Here is an 18608-nt window from a genome sequence, read left to right on the forward strand (position 1 = left end):
TATTTATTGGGAGGAATTTCTCCTCCTGAGTCCATGAACCCTGAGCCTTCAGGGAGTTCCAGACTGCACCCCAACCTAGAAGGCTGGCATCTGTTGTTACAATTGTCCAATCTGGTCTGCGAAATGTCATACCCTTGGACAGATGGGCCCGAGATAACCACCAGAGAAGAGAATCTCTGGTTTCCTGATCCAGATTTAGTAGAGGGGACAAATCTGTGTAATCCCCATTCCACTGACTGAGCATGCATAATTGCAGCGGTCTGAGATGCAGGCGCGCGAATGGCACTATGTCCATCGCCGCTACCATTAAGCCGATTACTTCCATGCACTGAGCCACCGTGGGGCGCGGAATGGAGTGAAGAACACGGCAAGCATTTAGAAGTTTTGATAACCTGGACTCCGTCAGGTAAATTTTCATTTCTACAGAATCTATTAGAGTCCCTAGGAAGGAAACCCTCGTGAGAGGAGATAGAGAACTCTTTTCTTTATTCACTTTCCACCCATGCGACCTCAGGAATGTCAGAACTATCGCTGTATGAGATTTGGCAATTTGAAAGCTTGACGCCTGTATCAGGATATCGTCCAGGTAAGGAGCCACCGCTATGCCTCGCGGTCTTAGGACCACCAGAAGTGAGCCCAGAACCTTTGTAAAAATTCTTGGGGCTGTAGCCAACCCGAATGGAAGAGCTACAAATTGGTAATGCCTGCCTAGAAAGGCAAACCTCAGGAACTGATGATGATTCTTGTGAATAGGAATGTGAAGGTAGGCATCCTTTAAGTCCACTGTGGTCATGTACTGACCCTCTTGGATCATGGGTAAAATGGTTTGAATAGTTTCCATCTTGAATGACGGAACTCTGAGGAATTTGTTTAGGATCTTTAAATCCAAAATTGGTCTGAAGGTTCCCTCTCTTTTGGGAACCACAAACAGGTTTGAATAAAACCCTGTCCTTGTTCCGTCCGCGGAACTGGATGGATCACTCCCATTACAAGGAGATCTTGTACGCAGCTTAGGAATGCCTCTTTCTTTATCTGGTTTGCAGATAATCTTGAAAGGTGAAATCTCCCTTGTGGAGGAGAAGCTTTGAAGTCCAGAAGATATCCCTGAGATATGATCTCCAACGCCCAGGGATCCTGAACATCTCTTGCCCACGCCTGGGCGAAGAGAGAGAGTCTGCCCCTACTAGATCCGTTGTCGGATAGGGGGCCGCTCCTTCATGCTGTTTTAGAGGCAGCAGCAGGCTTTCTGGCCTGCTTGCCCTTGTTCTAGGACTGGTTAGGTTTCCAGGCCTGCTTGGATTGAGCAAAAGTTCCCTCTTGTTTTGAAGCAGAGGAAGAGTATGCTGCACCTGCCTTGAAATTTCGAAAGGCACGAAAATTAGACTGTTTGGCCTTTGATTTGGCCCTGTCCTGAGGAAGGGTATGACCCTTACCTCCAGTAATGTCAGCAATAATTTCTTTCAAACCAGGCCCGAATAAGGTCTGCCCCTTGAAAGGAATGTTAAGTAATTTAGACTTTGAAGTCACATCAGCTGACCAGGATTTGAGCCATAGCGCCCTACGCGCCTGGATGGCGAATCCGGAATTCTTAGCCGTTAGTTTAGTCAAATGAACAATGGCATCAGAAACAAATGAGTTAGCTAGCTTAAGATTTTTAAGTTTGTCAACAATTTCAGTCAATGGAGCTGTATGGATGGCCTCTTCCAGGGCCTCAAACCAGAATGCCGCCGCAGCAGTGACAGGCGCAATGCATGCAAGGGGCTGTAAAATAAAACCTTGTTGAATAAACATTTTCTTAAGGTAACCCTCCAATTTTTTATCCATTGGATCTGAAAAAGCACAACTGTCCTCAACCGGGATAGTGGTACGATTTGCTAAAGTAGAAACTGCTCCCTCCACCTTAGGGACAGTCTGCCATAAGTCCCGTGTAGTGGCATCTATTGGAAACATTTTTGTAAATATAGGAGGTGGGGAAAAGGGCACACCAGGCCTATCCCACTCCTTACTAATAATTTCTGTAAGCCTTTTAGGTATTGGAAAAACATCAGTACACACCGGCACTGCATAGTATTTATCCAGCCTACACAATTTCTCTGGCACTGCAATTGTGTCACAGTCATTCAGAGCAGCTAATACCTCCCCAAGCAATACACGGAGGTTCTCAAGCTTAAATTTAAAATTAGAAATCTCTGAATCAGGTCTCCCCGATTCAGAGACGTCACCCACAGACTGAAGCTCTCCGTCCTCAGGTTCTGCATATTGTGACGCAGTATCAGACATGGCTCTTACAGCATCTACGCGCTCTGTATCTCGTCTAACCCCAGAGCTATCGCGCTTGCCTCTCAATTCAGGCAATCTGGATAATACCTCTGACAGGGTATTATTCATGATTGCAGCCATGTCCTGCAAAGTAATCGCAATGGGCGTCCCTGATGTACTTGGCGCCATATTAGCATGCGTCCCTTGAGCGGGAGGCGAAGGGTCCGACACGTGGGGAGAGTTAGTCGGCATAACTTCCCCCTCGACAGACCCCTCTGGTGACAATTCTTTTATAGATAAAGACTGATTTTTACTGTTTAAGGTGAAATCAATACATTTAGTACACATTCTCCTATGGGGCTCCACCATGGCTTTTAAACATAATGAACAAGTATCCTCTGTTTCAGACATGTTTGTACAGACTAGCAATGAGACTAGCAAGCTTGGAAAACACTTTAAAGCAAGTTAACAAGCAATATAAAAAACGTTACTGTGCCTTTAAGACAAACAAATTTTGACAAAATTTGAAATAACAGTGAAAAAAGGCAGTTACACTAACAACAATTTTTACAGTGTATGTAACAAGTCAGCAGAGCATTGCACCCACTTGCAAATGGATGATTAACCCCTTAATAACAAAAACAGAATAATAAATGACAAAAACGTTTTTTAAACACAGTCACAACTGCCACAGTCTACTGTGATTGTTACCCTCCTCAAACACGACTTTGAAGCCTTTTGAGCCCTTCAGAGATGTCCTGTATCATGCAGAGGGAAGCTGAATGTCTCTGTCAGTATTTTTATCTGCACAGAAAAGCACTAAAATAGGCCCTTACCACTCATATTGCAACAGTGGAAAGCTTCAGGAAACTGTTTTTAGGCAAAAATCAAACCAGCCATGTGGAAAAAAACTAGGCCCCAATAAGTTTTGTCAACAAACACATATAAAAACAATTAACATGCCAGCAAACATTTTATATTACACTTTTATAAGAGTATGTATCTCTATTAATAAGCCTGATACCAGTCGCTATCACTGCATTTAAGGCTTAACTTACATTAATCCGGTATCAGCAGCATTTTTCTAGCAAATTCCATCCCTAGAAATATATTAACTGCACATACCTTATTGCAGGAAAACCTGCACGCCATTCCCTCTCTGAAGTTACCTCACTCCTCAGAATATGTGAGAACAGCCATGGATCTTAGTTACTTCTGCTAAGATCATAGAAAACGCAGGCAGATTCTTCTTCTAAATACTGCCTGAGATAAACAATACACTCCGGTACCATTTAAAAATAACAAACTTTTGATTGAAGTTAAAAAACTAACTATAATACACCACTCTCCTCTTACTACGTCCATCTTTGTTGAGAGTTGCAAGAGAATGACTGGGTATGGCAGTGAGGGGAGGAGCTATATAGCAGCTCTGCTGTGGGTGGTCCTCTTGCAACTTCCTGTTGGGAAGGAGAATATCCCACAAGTAATGGATGATCCGTGGACTGGATACACTTAACAAGAGAAAATTAAATATCGGTTGAACAAATATCTGCAGAACAAATGTATGGTTGGGTCGTTTCATATTTTTTTTTATATGATGATCGCATACAGTCAGGAGATAGACATTTAATAAATATGGCCATTTCGGCTGCACGTAATTTAATATTTAAAAAGTGGAGATCCCCTAATGCCCCAAGTCTGGCTGAATTTGTAAATAACATGAAACTGCAAATGACCATTGAACTAAAAAGTTTAATATTAGCCACTGAAAATCAATTTAGAGCGTTTTTCAATAAATATTTCTTGGCCCTTTGCTATGCAGAGTCCGTTCACCACCCCGTTGAAAAATTCCGTTTTTTTGTGATGCTTATTGTGGAAGTATCGCTTCCCCTGCAGTTGTTATGAGAGTACCTGATGGAGGTTGTGGATAGGCTGGCCTGTGGGTGATGGGAGGTATTATTATTATTATATTATTTAAAAAACAAATATATATATATTTTTTTCTTCTCCCTTATCAAATTGTCAGAGTAAGCCAGTAGGTCTGGGACAAAAGGTGGTTGCCCCAGACTTTAAGGTATAGTTGTATAATATGACAGCTAAAGATAATTGTTCCAGTTTTGGGAATTAAGGATTAAATAGTTTGGTGATACAGGCATAAAGTATTCCCCACTATAAACTATGATGGTATGTGTTATCTTAAGTTTAAAGAAAAAGAGAATGGGAAAAAGAGAGGATGAGAGGGAAAGGAAAGATGGTTCAGAGCTTACGCACGTTAATTAACGGACAATTCGGTAATTATGGAATGTATGATTTATGATGTATAGGCTGATATAGGGCAAAGGGCTTGCCCCTATAATCATTCAGGTGAATGTATTTAGACATACATATGTTCTTTCTTTAGGGATATCTCTCTGTGTGTGAACACTGATCCCTCAATAACACACTGCATAATAATTTTATAAAAAGGAAAAAGGAGGTTACTGTGTGTAAAATACACAATATGACTTCTCACTTTCTATAAAATGATAGTTCAGTGAGATACATCTGATAAAAGATGGGATTTAATTTAAACTTAGGGTTAAGATACAGTTTGAGTTGTTCTATTTGAAATGCTGAATATGATTGTGGTAACTGTTGGTATACTGCATAGCAACGTTAGACAGAAATTTTAGGGCATGGATGCTACAAACCGTTTAGATTGTAGCTCTGGAATCTTGTTTTTCAAGGAGTCGAACTTAATTGTTGTATGCTTCTTCGTATATTTTGAATTACTAACTCTGCACATGGTTTTGTTACCGTGACCTTATGCTATATATTTGTCTTTTATGTATTATTGTAACCTTAATAAAAAATTTTTAAAAAGTTATTCATTAATCTTATATGAGATTCCTTACAATTTACTGCAGCCAAAGCTTTACCAATCAAAAGAAAACTTTGTCTTACCGTTGAGCCTTCCAATGATTCAAGTAAAGGTTTCCACTTCTGTACAAGTATGTTTATATGTAATTGTCCTTGTCTTGTCAGCATTATGCTAAAGAGCATAGCTATAGAATGTCTACCAGCATAATACACTTGAATATAATTATCTATATCTCACAGCTACCAATCTATCTCAGAATTATTAATCATGGTTGACAAGAAATGACGTAGTTAAAGATATGTAAAAAACTTCTTTCTAGGTATATTAAACTCTGAACTCACTTTATCAAAGGAATTGAAAATATTTGTTCCTTAACAGGTTTGAACCAAATATTTTAGTCCTTTCTGGGCCCAACTAAGATTCCTGAATCAAGGCTAGGGCTAAACTCTGGATTCATTTGTATAGGAAGGAAATAATCTATAATCTATCTCTGATTCAAAACAATATTTTTGCCAGGCTATAATAATATTTTTTATAACAACCAAACTGTCAACATTTGAAGGTACTTTTACGCTTGGGCAATAAAGAATCGCCTTTAGAGAAAATGGAGAGATTATTTTTTCCTCCAGATCAAAAAATGTAACATAAATCTCTTACGTAAACCAATGAATTGCAAATTTTATAATAGTCACACGATTATAAATCTTAATATTAGGACAAGACAATACTGCATAATCATTGGCATATAAATCCAAATAAAATTTGAACTAGCTTTATTGAATGAGACAATATCTCGTTTTAAGATAATTAAAGGAATCTTTTGCATTAAATACAGAATTTGCGGAAAAATTATAGACTTGATCAGCATAATCCTGGCTGAGAATGAAATGGTTAAAGATAACAATTTCTTCAGATCCTGCAAACACTTGTGATAATTTTACTCATATCATTTTTTAGTATTTCTATGAAGATAGATACCCAGGTAATTAATATTTTCTGTAACTTTAAACGGTTGATGCTGGAGATTTTTATCTTTTTACAAATCCAAAGAATTTCAGTTTCAGCTAAATTGATTTTATAACCTGAAAAAGAACTGAAAACTGAAATTAAAACGGAGAAAGTTAGGAATGCTATATTTTGAATCACTAAGAAATAGCAAGACATCATAGGCATATAAAAAGAGAACTAAATCCAGTCTCAAAAATATACCTAGAGGCTCTATAACTAGATTAAAAAGGAGAGGGGAAAGGAGACATCCCTGTCTAATCCCTTTATATAATGCCATGTTAGATGACAGTCACCATTAATTAACAAACAAGACAGTTTGTTATAGATTGGGTGAACAAATCAATTAAATTAAAATGCCCCTCAATTCCAAAATTTTCCATGGAGCAAAATAAATGATCCCAGATTATTGAGTCGAACTCTTTCTCAGCATCGGCTGTAAATTTAAGCAATCTTGCTATTTTTTCTAAAACTTGCTTGTTGCCTTAGTGTCCCCAATATCCCATATAGCATGACAATCCTGTTCATTTATAGTATATCTTCATTGTTCAGTTAATATGGATCACATTATCATATATACAGTACATAGATTAAAAACAATCATACAATAATAAAATACATAGATTTCATTTTAAAATAAAAAGAAAAGAAAAGTGCTACAGTTCTTCCCAGACTAAAGCCTGATACTTTGCAACATATTACTTTTTCACTTATCATGGTAATGTAACTGCTACGTAGAATACTCACATGATCTAATCACAGAACAGCAGCATTTGGTAATGCCATAGATTCTACCGGGTCTCATCTATTTGTCCTTAGTGTTATCCTTACTATATACATCTAATATTCTACAAATGCTGGTTGGTAGTTGGGACAGTATGTACTGGGAGAATAAAAACTGTGGAATATTCTTATTGGTGAAAGTTCCTGTTCTGTATAAAGGAAAATGTAATGTGCCAAGTGCAGTTGGGAAATAAGCAGTCTAACAGAAGCATCACCCAACAGCAAATAGGCCAGAGGTATTAAGAGGATATCCCATAACCTTCAAATATTCATGGCTGTAGCATTCACAGTATCATCAATAATACAAATTATGATTGATCATTATGAAACTTTCACCTGAGATGTGAGAAAAATAATAAGCTTTGGAAAGTTAACATGGAGTTTGCTGCAGAATACAACAACACTGCTAGGGAAGTGTATGTGACAATTATTGCCCATTGAGCCTGCTTTATTAGAAGAAGACATGGAATAAAGCTTTATATTTACAGCATACAATAGACACATAGAAAGGGTTATAGACAGCAGGCAGCTGTAGGTTTAGAAGTGTGCTTCTAGGTTATACGGACATTCTCCAGGTTTAGTGTACAATAGATATTATCCTAGTTTATGACAGAATAGTCATGATTTTATTAAAATGAAAATGATGAATAATTTATTTATTGCTGAAATGGCAGCTATTGAAATCAAATCATAGAACAGAAAAATATGACCAAAACAAGTTAGATCAGGTTTACCCAAGTCTCCTCTTTTCACAGCCCTATCGAACAGGCAATTTGAGTATAAGATTTTACTGATGTCAAGTATCACTTTGCAGCTTTCAGTTGGCCAAGATCATTAATATTGGCAATAGCTATGTCTGGAAATGTAAAGTTTTTAATAACTGGCCCAATGCATGAAGCAGTTTATCTTTTCTTTTCAGGAACAAACCACCCGATGCATTTAAGATTATGGAGATAGGAACTAGGGTTTTCAGCTCTTAACTTATTGTGGATATTATGTCTGAGAAGTCTTATCTTGATTAAATATTCAGCACTATGCTTAGTGGGTTACTATTCAGAATCTAGGGTAATGTATATCCTTGGGATTAAAAAGTGAATCAAATGGGATAGACAGACCAAAATTGAAATGTGCATGGATGCATTTCAATTTTAAATATACACATGTTCCCTATATACTTCCATGAGCAAAAATGCTCATGTAAAAATATGTTTCTGCGGCATACGCATATATGCTGTGAGGGCCCGTGCACCAGTATTCAAATAGCAAACCTTCTCAGAGTCATCAGTGGCTCAAATGACACAGATGAAGTCTACACAGACACAATACGAAGCGTAGGATTTTGTGGGTTAGAGACCCAAGTAAGGGGATGTGGATCAGTTCCCAGAACCATAGGAATAAGAGTGCCTACACATATATTTGGTTATTTTATGAGGATTTGTGTCTTTTGAGTATTTTGTGTGAAATGTATTTTGTTTTTTGAACAAAAGTAATTTAATTCTCAAATTATAAACCAACCATGAAAAAAATGGCAGCCTGCTAAATCTAAAATGTGGCATGATGTTGCTAAATTATCTATCATATATTGTACTGAGAATAGTAAGTTCATTTAATAGATATACATTTCTATATTATTATTATTATTATCAGTTATTTAGAGTGCCAACAGATTCCGTAGCACTATAAACATAGGCATTATATGCAAAGTAACATTATAGGGATCAAGTGATTCATTTTAAGTAGTGCTCTAACAAGATATAGCATGTAAATAGATTTAAAAAAAAAAAGAAGACAACGTTAGTCTGAAAACAGTGCTAATTTGCCAGCAGCCAAAATCTCAGTAAAATAAAGTTATCTTAATTACAGGTTGAAACTAATCAATATATACACAAAAGCAGCAAGAGGCTGCTGGTAGGGAAGGCACTGTTGCAGACATCTACGAGGAGAAATAACTAGCAGGTTAGCTAAGAAGCTAAGTGAGGCAGACAAAATGGATGCCAAAGTATGCATGAGTCAGAAAGGGAGGAGCCGACGAGAGAAAATGATGGCTGGTAACTGTCAAAACGGAGCTCGGCGGCATGCGTTAACGCAGACATAGATGAGGTAAGATGAAAAAACACTAGCTAGAGCAAAAACGGAGGTGAGAGAGGGGGAATATAAAGAAAGGTTATAGAAAGAATAAACCCTAGGAAAGTGGACTTAAAGTGATGGTTAACTTTCCCCATTGTATAAACAGATCTGGAAAGTTAGCATTGTTATGAAGATACGCTGTAACTTAATTAAGTGCTGAAATTAAATGTACCCCGTGCTCCTGTAGCTAGAGCACTGATTGCAGAACAGTTCAAACCATTAGCTCACCAAAAAAAAAAAAAATACTTTTGAATTGGGTGGCCAGAGCGTGGGGTATTTGAATATCAGTGCTATATTAAAAGTAAGTTAAAGTGCATCTTCATTACAACTGATGAATTAAACTCCATCTAAAATATCGCTAACATTCTGGATCTGTTTATACAAAGGGGAAAGTTTACCATCCCTTTATCTCAATGTGAGCAGCACAAAATAAATATATATATATATATAGCTATAGAGAGAGAGAGAGGCTGTGGGTCACTATATGGACACTATGAAGATTTTAACTGGAAACAGTCTTCAGCTTCTGGAAAATGTCTGCTCTCATTGGCAATCATTTGCATTTGTTGTTTATTCCTGTTATGTTTTCTAACTTGTTTTTTTCTGTTATTTATGTAATGTTATGGGCAGCCATTTGAGCAGTAAAAGAAGGAAAGCAAAATATCAGTCTCTGGTCTAGTAATAAAATCCCACAATTCCATCTTCTCATCTTCACCAAGTCTTGAGCGTAGTTTTGAAAGCCTGTGCACACAGTCATTAGTATATATTGTCCTTCATTACTACTATAGAGAAAAAAAAAAACCCAAGAGTCCAGTGCAAGAGAAGAGTGCAGTTCATAAACGTGTCCTGGAGGTGTAGCAGCTGTGCCATTTGAATGTAATAAAAGATAGTACAAACTATTCCTGAAATAGGAAGAGCAGCCAGGGGCACCCAAAATGGAGAAGCTGCTGGGAGTTTCGGTTAAACAGATACAGTCGCTCCAGACCTTTTCATGTTGGAAGAGATCTCATTTACTGCAAAGAATCGACAAATGCATCAAACTCCTCCATGTTTTTTTCGTGGATTGCTAATTTCTCCGGCAAAGAGTCCTGTATAAATGAAAAAAAGGGCAACACTAAGCGAATTTGTCGCCTTAATTCCATGATGTACAAATCTATCAAATACAAACTTGTATATGCCTATTAAACATCTAAAAAAAAGAAAATGTATGATTACCTGATAAATTTGTTTCTTTTTAGACACGATGAGTCCACGGATCATCATCCTATATTCACCTCCTGGTTAGCAGGAGGAGGCAAAGAGCACCACAGCAGAGCTGTTAAATAGCTCCTCCCTTCCCTCCCACTCCAGTCATTCGACCGAAGTTAGGAAGAGAAAGGAAAAGCCAAGGTGCAGAGGTGTCTGAAATTTACAAAAATTAACAACCTGTCTTAAAAGAACAGGGCGGGCCGTGGACTCATCGTGTCTAAAAAGAAACAAATTTATCAGGTAAGCATAAATTTTCTTTTCTTTTTAAAGACACGACGAGTCCACGGATCATCATCCTTACTTGTGGGATACAATACCAAAGCTAGAGTATCACAGATGATAAGGGAGGGACAAGACAGGGAACCTAAATGGAAGGAACCACTGCTTGAAGAACCTTTCTCCCAAAAGCAGCCTCAGCCGAGGCAAAGGTATCAAATTTATAAAATTTAGAAAAAGTGTGAAGAGAAGACCAAGTTGCAGCCTTGCAAATCTGTTCTACAGAAGCTTCATTTTTGAATGCCCATGAGGAAGCAACAGTACTAGTGGAATGAGCTTTAACTCTTTCAGGAGGCTGCTGTCCAGCAGTCTCATATGCAAAATGGATGATACTCTTCAACCAAAAAGAAAGAGAGGTAGCCGTAGCTTTCTGATCCTTACGTTTTCCAGAGAAAATTACAAACAGAGAAGACAGACGAAAGTCCTTAGTTGCTTGTAAGTAAAACTTTAAAGCACGGACTACGTCCAAATTGTGCAGAAGACGTTCCTTCTGAGAAGGAGGATTAGGACACAAGGAAGGAATAACAATCTCCTGATTAATGTTCCTGTCTGAAACAACCTTAGAAAAAAACCTAGTTTAGTACGCAGAACTACCTTATCTGAATGGAAAATAAGGTAAGGCGAATTGTATTGCAACGCTGAAAGCTCAGACACTCTTCGAGCTGAAGAAATAGCAACAAGAAATACAACTTTCCAAGATAACAACTTAATATCTAAGGAATGCATAGGCTCAAACGGAGCCCCTTGAAGAACTTTGAGAACTAAATTCAGATTCCATAGAGGAGTAACTGGTTTGAACACAGGCCTGATCCTAACCAAGGCCTTGTCGATAAACCCTTCTCCAAACCTTCTTGGAGAAAAGACAAAATTCTGGGAATCCTAACTCTACTCCATGAGTAGCCCTTGGATTCACACCAATAGAAATATTTACGCCATATCTTATGGTAAATCTTTCTAGTTACAGGCTTACGCGCCTGACTCAAGGTCTCTATGACCGAATCAGAAACCCCCCGCTTGGATAGGATTAAGCTCTCAATCTCCAAGCAGTCAGCTTCAGAGAAACTAGATTTGGGTGAAGGAAGGGCCCTTGAATGAGAATATCCTTCCTTCCTCAATGGAAGTCTCCAAGGTGGCAGGGATGACATGTCCACCAGATCGGCATACCAAATCCTGCGAGGCTACGCAGGGGCAATGAGGATCACTGATGCCTTCTTCTGTTTGATTCGAGCAATGACCCAAGGAAGAAGTGCAAACGGGGTAAATAGATATGCTAGGCTGAAGGACCAAGGAACTGCCAGAGCATCTATCAGTTCCGCCTGGGGATCCCTGGAACTTTACCCGTATCTCGGGAGCTTGGCATTCTGATGAGATGCCATGAGATCTAACTCCGGCCGACCCCATTTGAGAATCAGGTTGGAGAATACTTCCGGATGGAGTTCCCACTCTTCCGGATGAAAAGTCTGCCTGCTCAGAAAGTCCGCCTCCCAGTTGTCCACCCCTGGGATGTGGATCGCTGACAGATGGCAAGAATGGGCCTCCGCCCACCGGATTATCTTGGCTACCTCGGTCATCGCTAAGGAACTCGTCGTTCCTCCCTGATGATTGATGTAAGCCACTGTTATGTTGTCCGACTGGAATCTGATGAACTGGGCGAAGCCAACTGAGGCCAGGCCAGAAGAGCATTGAAGATCGCTCTTAGTTCCAAGATGTTTATAGGAAGAACAGCTTCTGCCTGAGTCCATACTCCCTGAGCCTTTAGGGAGCCCCAGACCGCTCCCCATCCTAAAAGGCTGCCGTCTGTTGTCACAATCACCCAGGAAGGTCTGCAAAAGCAGGTCCCCTGGGATAGATGATCCAGAAACAACCACGATTGAAGAGATTCCCTCGTCTCCTGTTCCAGGGTTATTCGAGGAGACAAATCTGCATAATTTCCATTTCACTGCCTGAGCATGTTTAACTGCAGAGGTCTGAGGTGAAACCGAGCAAACGGTATGATGTCCATTGCCGCCACCATCAGTCCGATTACTTACATGCACTGAGCCACTGACGGCCGAGAATTGGACTGAAGGGCTCGACAGGTATCTAGAATCTTCGATTTTATGACCTCTGTCAGAAAAATCCTCATAGATATAGAATCGATTAGAGTTCCCAAGAAAGTCACCCTTGTCTTCGGGATTAAGGAACTCTTTTATGTGGAAGGATAGCACAATGTCGGTACGGGACCTTTCTTGTTGACAACATGGCGCCTGGATTAGAATATCGTCCATATAAGGAGCCACCGCAATGCCCCGCGGTCTTAGAACCGCCAGCAGAGACCCCAGAACCTTTGTGAAAATTCTGGGTGCCGTGGCCAGACCGAAAGGAAGAGTCACAAACTGAAAGTGTTTGTCCAGAAAGGCAAACCTTAGGCACTTGTGATGATCTCTGTGGATAGGAACATGAAGATATGCATCCTTTAAATCCACTGTCATCATAAATTGACCCTCCTGGATCAATGGAAGAATGGTACGAATAGTTTCCATCTTGAATGATGGAACTCTGAGAAACTTGTTTAGACCCTTGAGGTCTAGGATAGCTCTGAAAGTTCCTTCCTTTTTGGGAACTACAAACAGATTTGAATAAAAACCCTGCCCAGGAACGGGAAAATTTACTCCCAGGGAGGAGAGGTCTCTTACACAATGTAAGAACGTCTCTCTTTTTAGCTGGTCTGCAGATAATCTTGAAAGAACAAATCTTTCTTGTGGAGGAAAATTTTTTAACTCCAGTTTGTATCCCCGAGACACTATTTCTATAGCCAGGGATCCTGAACGTCCCGCATCCAAGCCTGAACGAAGAAAGAAAGTCTGCCCCCTACCAGATCCAGTCCCGGATCGGGGGCAAGCCCTTCATGCTGACTTGGATTCAGCAGCAGGCTTCTTGGATTGCTTACCTTTGTTCCAAGACTGGTTGGGTCTCCAAGTAGGATTAGATTGCGAATAGTTTCCTTCCTGTTTAGGAGGAGGAAGGGAAGGAATTGCCCATGAAATTTCGAAAGGAACGAAAATTACTTTGTTGTCCTTTCTGTTTACTTCTCTTATCTTGAGGAAGGAGATGACCCTTACCTCCCGTGATATCCGAGATAATTTCCTTCAGGCCAGGCCCAAACAAGGTCTTTCCCTTGTAAGGAATTGCTAGAAGCTTAGACTTAGATGATACGTCCGCAGACCAAGGTTTTAACCATAAGGCTTTTAGCTGCCAATTTAGTAATTTGCAGAGAAGCATCCGTAATAAAAGCATTGGCTAAGTTCAGAGCTTTAATCCTATCTTAGATCTCCTCTAAAGAAGTATCAGTCTTAAGAGACTCGGACAGAGCATCAAACCAATAACCTGCCGCACTGGTGACAGTAGCAATGCACGCAGCCGGCTGCAATAGCAGACCTTGGTGAACATAAATCTTTTTAAGTAGACCATCCAACTTCTTGTTCATGGAGTCTTTAAAAGCACAACTATCCTCAATAGGAATAGTAGTTTGTTTGGCCAAGGTGGAAATAGCCCCTTCCACCTTAGGAACTGTTTGCCAAGCTTCCCTGACAGCGTCAGCTATAGGGAACATCTTTTTGAAAATAGGAGGAGAGAAGGAAATACCTGGTCTCTCCCATTCCTTAGAAACAATCTCCGAAGCTCGCTTAGGAACTGGAAAAACATCTGAGTAAGAAGGAACTTCGAAATATCTGTCCAATTTACTTGATTTCTCAGGAGCGACAACTACCATGGAATCACAGTCGTCTAAAGTAACCAAAACCTCCCTGAGTAACAGGCGGAGGTGTTCTAGTTTAAACCTGAAAGAGACAACCTCTGAATCAGTCAAAGGTAAGGAACTCCCTGAGTCTAAAATTTCGCCTTCCGATAGAACCTCTATACCCTCCATCTCAGTTCCCTGGGAGGGTACATCCGAGATTGCCTCAGAAACCTCACTGACCACATGGTTGTCTTTCCTCTTACATTTGCCTTGTAGCATAGGAAAAGCAGACAACGCATCAGAAATTGACATAAGTGCAGCTATGTCTTTTAAAGTAACTCCAGCAGGAGCTAGAGTAGAAGTACAGGGCACTGCTTGAGCGGGCGTTAAAGATTGGGATGCTTGGGGAGAAAGCTGCGGCATACTATGAATCTCATCATTAGACTCCTGAGAAGCATCCGCCTTTGAAACATTTTGATCATGAAAAATTGTATCTCTATAGCTTAAAGCCCTCCATCCAAACACATGGCGCAAGTAATATTTTGTACAGTTTCTAAATCCTTTTTAGAGAAAAGACAATGTAATGTTACTGGCCCTTTAAATTTTAAAACTAAAATTTTTACTGCATGTGAAAAAAACAGAGTTGTAAAATGAAAGCCAAATTGTAAACAGAGTACTTATTAAACTTGAATGTATAACAGGATACTGTGCCTTTAAATTTGAAATGCAAACTATTTTCCTGTTTAAAACAAAAACGTATCACTTTTAGATAAATAAAAAACTATTTTAAACCACAATCAGACACCTCTACGCCTCAGCAGCTCTGCTGAGGCACCTACCTGCCGACCGGTCTCACTGCAATGTCCCAGCGGTGCAGAAGAAAAAGACTCTGGAGCGCTAACAACGCTTGCTTATTCAGCCTGAAAAAGCAAGCGGTTCTAGAGGGATGAGAATACGTCACTGTCCTGCTAGTCTGAGAGCCGATTAGCCCCACAGCTAAACTGGAACGTCTCCGGATGCCAGACTAGATGAAACTGCGCACCAAAAGTGTGAAGCGTGCAAAATGCTGGCCCCGCCCATTGTGGGCGTTAACAACTACACAGCCTGACCGGCTTAACTTTCAATAAAAATATAACGATAGTAACAAGCTTTACTCCCAGCCCCAGTGCCTGTTCATAAGCTGCCATAAAAGAGCACTCTCCATGCATAGAGAGCCAGAAGTCCCATGTCAAAGGTTCCATTTGCCTTATATAAATTAAAGGTATAATTGAAGTGCCCACTTTCCTCTGAGTCTTTAGTATTCCCCAGAATAAAAAGTCTGCACTTACCTTAATGCTGTCCGACAGCAGGACAGCACAACAGGTTAAAGAGGTCCTCTCCCTCCTATAGCCCTGTGGAAAATGATAAGGCCTGAGTTAGTACTTGCTTAGGCCATCAGGATAAGGGCAGCAGAAAAAAATGGGAGGCGCAGTGAGAATTATGTCCCACCAGTTCCCATTGCTCTAAAGCCACCAAAAGCTCTATTGAAGAGACTGATATGGAATACGGCTACACCCTAGAACAAAGCAGCACTCTCTGGCACTACTTTAAAAATAATAAACACTTAATTGAAGAATCTATACTAACACCTCACTTTACCTCTTCCTAGCACTAACGTAGGCAAAGAGAATGACTGGAGTGGGAGGGAAGGGAGGAGCTATTTAACAGCTCTGCTGTGGTGCTCTTGGCCTCCTCCTGCTGACCAGGAGGTTAATATATCCCACAAGTAAGGATGATGATCCGTGGACTCATCGTGTCTTTAAAAAGAAAAAAGATTATAAAACCTACTTACAATTTAAACCTCAAATTACCTTGTCGCCAATGAATGAAGGACATATAAATAAATAATAACAAACATCATGTGCTATGAGAAACATTTTAAAAATTCAGCAAACTAAAGGGACATCATTTTTATTGTTTAAAAAGATAGATAACGCCTTTTTTATCCATTCCTCAGTTTTGCATAACCAACACGTATATATTAATACACTTTCTACTTCTGTGATTATCTGGTTTCTAAGTCTCTGCAGACTGCCCCCTTATTTCCGTTCTTTTGACAGACTTGCATTTTAGCTAATCAGTGCTGACTCATAAATAACTCCACGTGAGTGAGCACAATGTTATCTATATTGCACACATGAACTAGCAGTGTCAAACTGTCAAAATGCCCTGAGATAAGAGGCCATTCAACTGCATAGAAATTAGCATATGAGCCTACGTAGGTTAAGCTTTCCACAAAGAATACAAGAGAGAAAAACAAATTTGATGATAAAAGTAAATAGGACATTGTTTAAAATTGCATGCGCTATTGGAATCATGAAAGTTTCATTTTAACTAGCCTGTCCCTTTAATAAAAATGTAACGTTCTTCTTGAAACTGTAGCACAGAAATAGCATCATATAAAAAGGAGAGAGCCTGTCAGTATTAAGAGGATGTACATAGACTTTAAAGTGAAGGTACATTTTCATGTGAAACTGCCCCGTTTAAAAAAAAAAAAAAAAAACTATTAAAAACAAGGGCACTTTTATTCATGAAAATTGACATTTCAGCCGTTTTCTTAAAATATACTTACCTTTTCTTTTTGAAGCCGCTCCAGCGCTTCACCAGCCCGTCGCAAGCCTCTTCATACGTCAGCAATGACAATTCCGGCATCCTCCAATCACGGCTTTCCCCGCGGGGGAATAATTGCCTGAGGCAACGTTGTGATTGGAGGAAGCAGGTTTTGTCATTGCTGGGTAAGTAAACCAGGAAGAAGCAGGTGGGACATCGTTTCAGAACGGCGATTCAGAAGAACAAGGTAAGTATTTTTAAAATACGGTGCTATGTCAATTTTCATGAATGAAAGCACCCTGTTTTTAATAGATTTTTTAAAAAACGTGCACTTTCACATGAATATTGACCTTCACTTTAAATACCCAGGACTGTAGCACATACAGTATCACCAATAACACATACTGTGACAGATCATGATACATCTTTTCACCTGAGATGTTAGAAGATAACTAGCTTGGGACAGTGGCCCTAATTCTTCAAATTGTTTGTGAAGTTAAAGGGATATACAAGTCAAAATTAAAGGGACATAAACCCACACATTTTTCTTTCATGATTTAAATAGAGAATACAATTTTAAACAACTTTCCAATTTACTTTTAATATTTAATTTGCTTCCATCTCTTGTTACCCTTTGCTGAAAGGTTTATCTAGGTAAGCTCAGGATCAGCAAAGAACCTAGGTTCTAGCTGCTGATTGGTGGCTGAATTTATATGCTGATTGTCATTGGCTCACCCATGTGTTCAGTTAGAAACCAGTAGTGCACTGCTGCTCCTTCAACAAACGATACCAAGAGAATTAAACAAAATTAGATCATTGAAGTAAATTAGAAAGTTGTTTAATATAGTATTCTCTATCTGAAACATGAAAGAAAACTTTTCAGTTTACTTCTATTATCAAATTTACTTCATTCTCCCGATATATTTTGTTGAAATTGATACCTAGGTAGGGCTTAGGAGCAACACTGCATTACTGAGCGCTAACTGGTGACTGGTATCTACGCACTTATGCTTTTTGTCCTTGGCTCACCGGATGTGTTCAACTGACTACAAGTAGTTTTAGCTGGGAAACGCGTTGAGACTCTGGGGTAGATTTATCATGGTGCGGACCGACATGATCCGCTGTATGTTTTCCGCACATTGCTAAATGTCGACGCTTTAGCATTGCACAAGCAGTTCTGTTGAACTGCTTGTGCAATGCTATCCCCTGCAGATTTGTGGCCAATCGCCCGCTAGCAGGGGGTGTCAATCAACCTGATCGTATCAGATCGGGTGGATTGAAGTCCGCAGCCTCAGAGCAGGCAGACGAATTAAGGAGCAGCAGTCATAAGACCGCTGCTTCTTAACTTCTGTTTCTGGTGAGCCTGAAAGCTCGCACACAAACAGCTGCATCAAGCTCCGTTTGGAGCTTGACGCATCGGCCCCTCTGAGTGTGAATTCCCTGAAAGATCTGTATTGTGGAGGTGGAGATCCTGTGTCACTCTTTTTCGAGGTGGCGACGTCACACGCCGGCGAGTGCAATACCGCAAACTAGACTGATGACTCTGAACACCTGGTACACAGTTGTGGTCTCAAGGGAGATAGAAGTTGTCCTTCTGATGTGCCGATTTACCATTTATGTTTGTGAGCAGATCAAGTATCTTAAATTAAACTTTGTGTTTGATTTTACTCTATGTTGGCCTTTTTTCCTTACTTTGCGATCTGTGTCTTTGGGACAAACAGCCTTTCTATTGAGCAGCATCAA

At 39.8% G+C, this 18608-nt stretch overlaps 1 protein-coding gene across 7 annotated transcripts in view; it reads right to left on the reverse strand.

The window, feature by feature from the left end:
* Positions 1–5875: 5875 nt before the first annotated feature.
* ATG13 (autophagy related 13) overlaps positions 5876–18608 on the reverse strand; it is a 177307-nt gene continuing 164574 nt past the window's right edge. For all 7 annotated transcript variants that reach the window (XM_053696497.1, XM_053696500.1, XM_053696498.1 and 4 more), the window contains one exon: positions 5876–10122. In XM_053696497.1, coding sequence (XP_053552472.1) covers positions 10045–10122 — 78 coding nt within the window. In that variant the 3' untranslated portion in view covers positions 5876–10044. The remainder of the gene's footprint in view (positions 10123–18608) is intronic.

Source organism: Bombina bombina, unplaced genomic scaffold (genome assembly GCF_027579735.1).
Source record: "Bombina bombina isolate aBomBom1 unplaced genomic scaffold, aBomBom1.pri scaffold_368, whole genome shotgun sequence".
Taxonomy (NCBI): domain Eukaryota; kingdom Metazoa; phylum Chordata; class Amphibia; order Anura; family Bombinatoridae; genus Bombina; species Bombina bombina.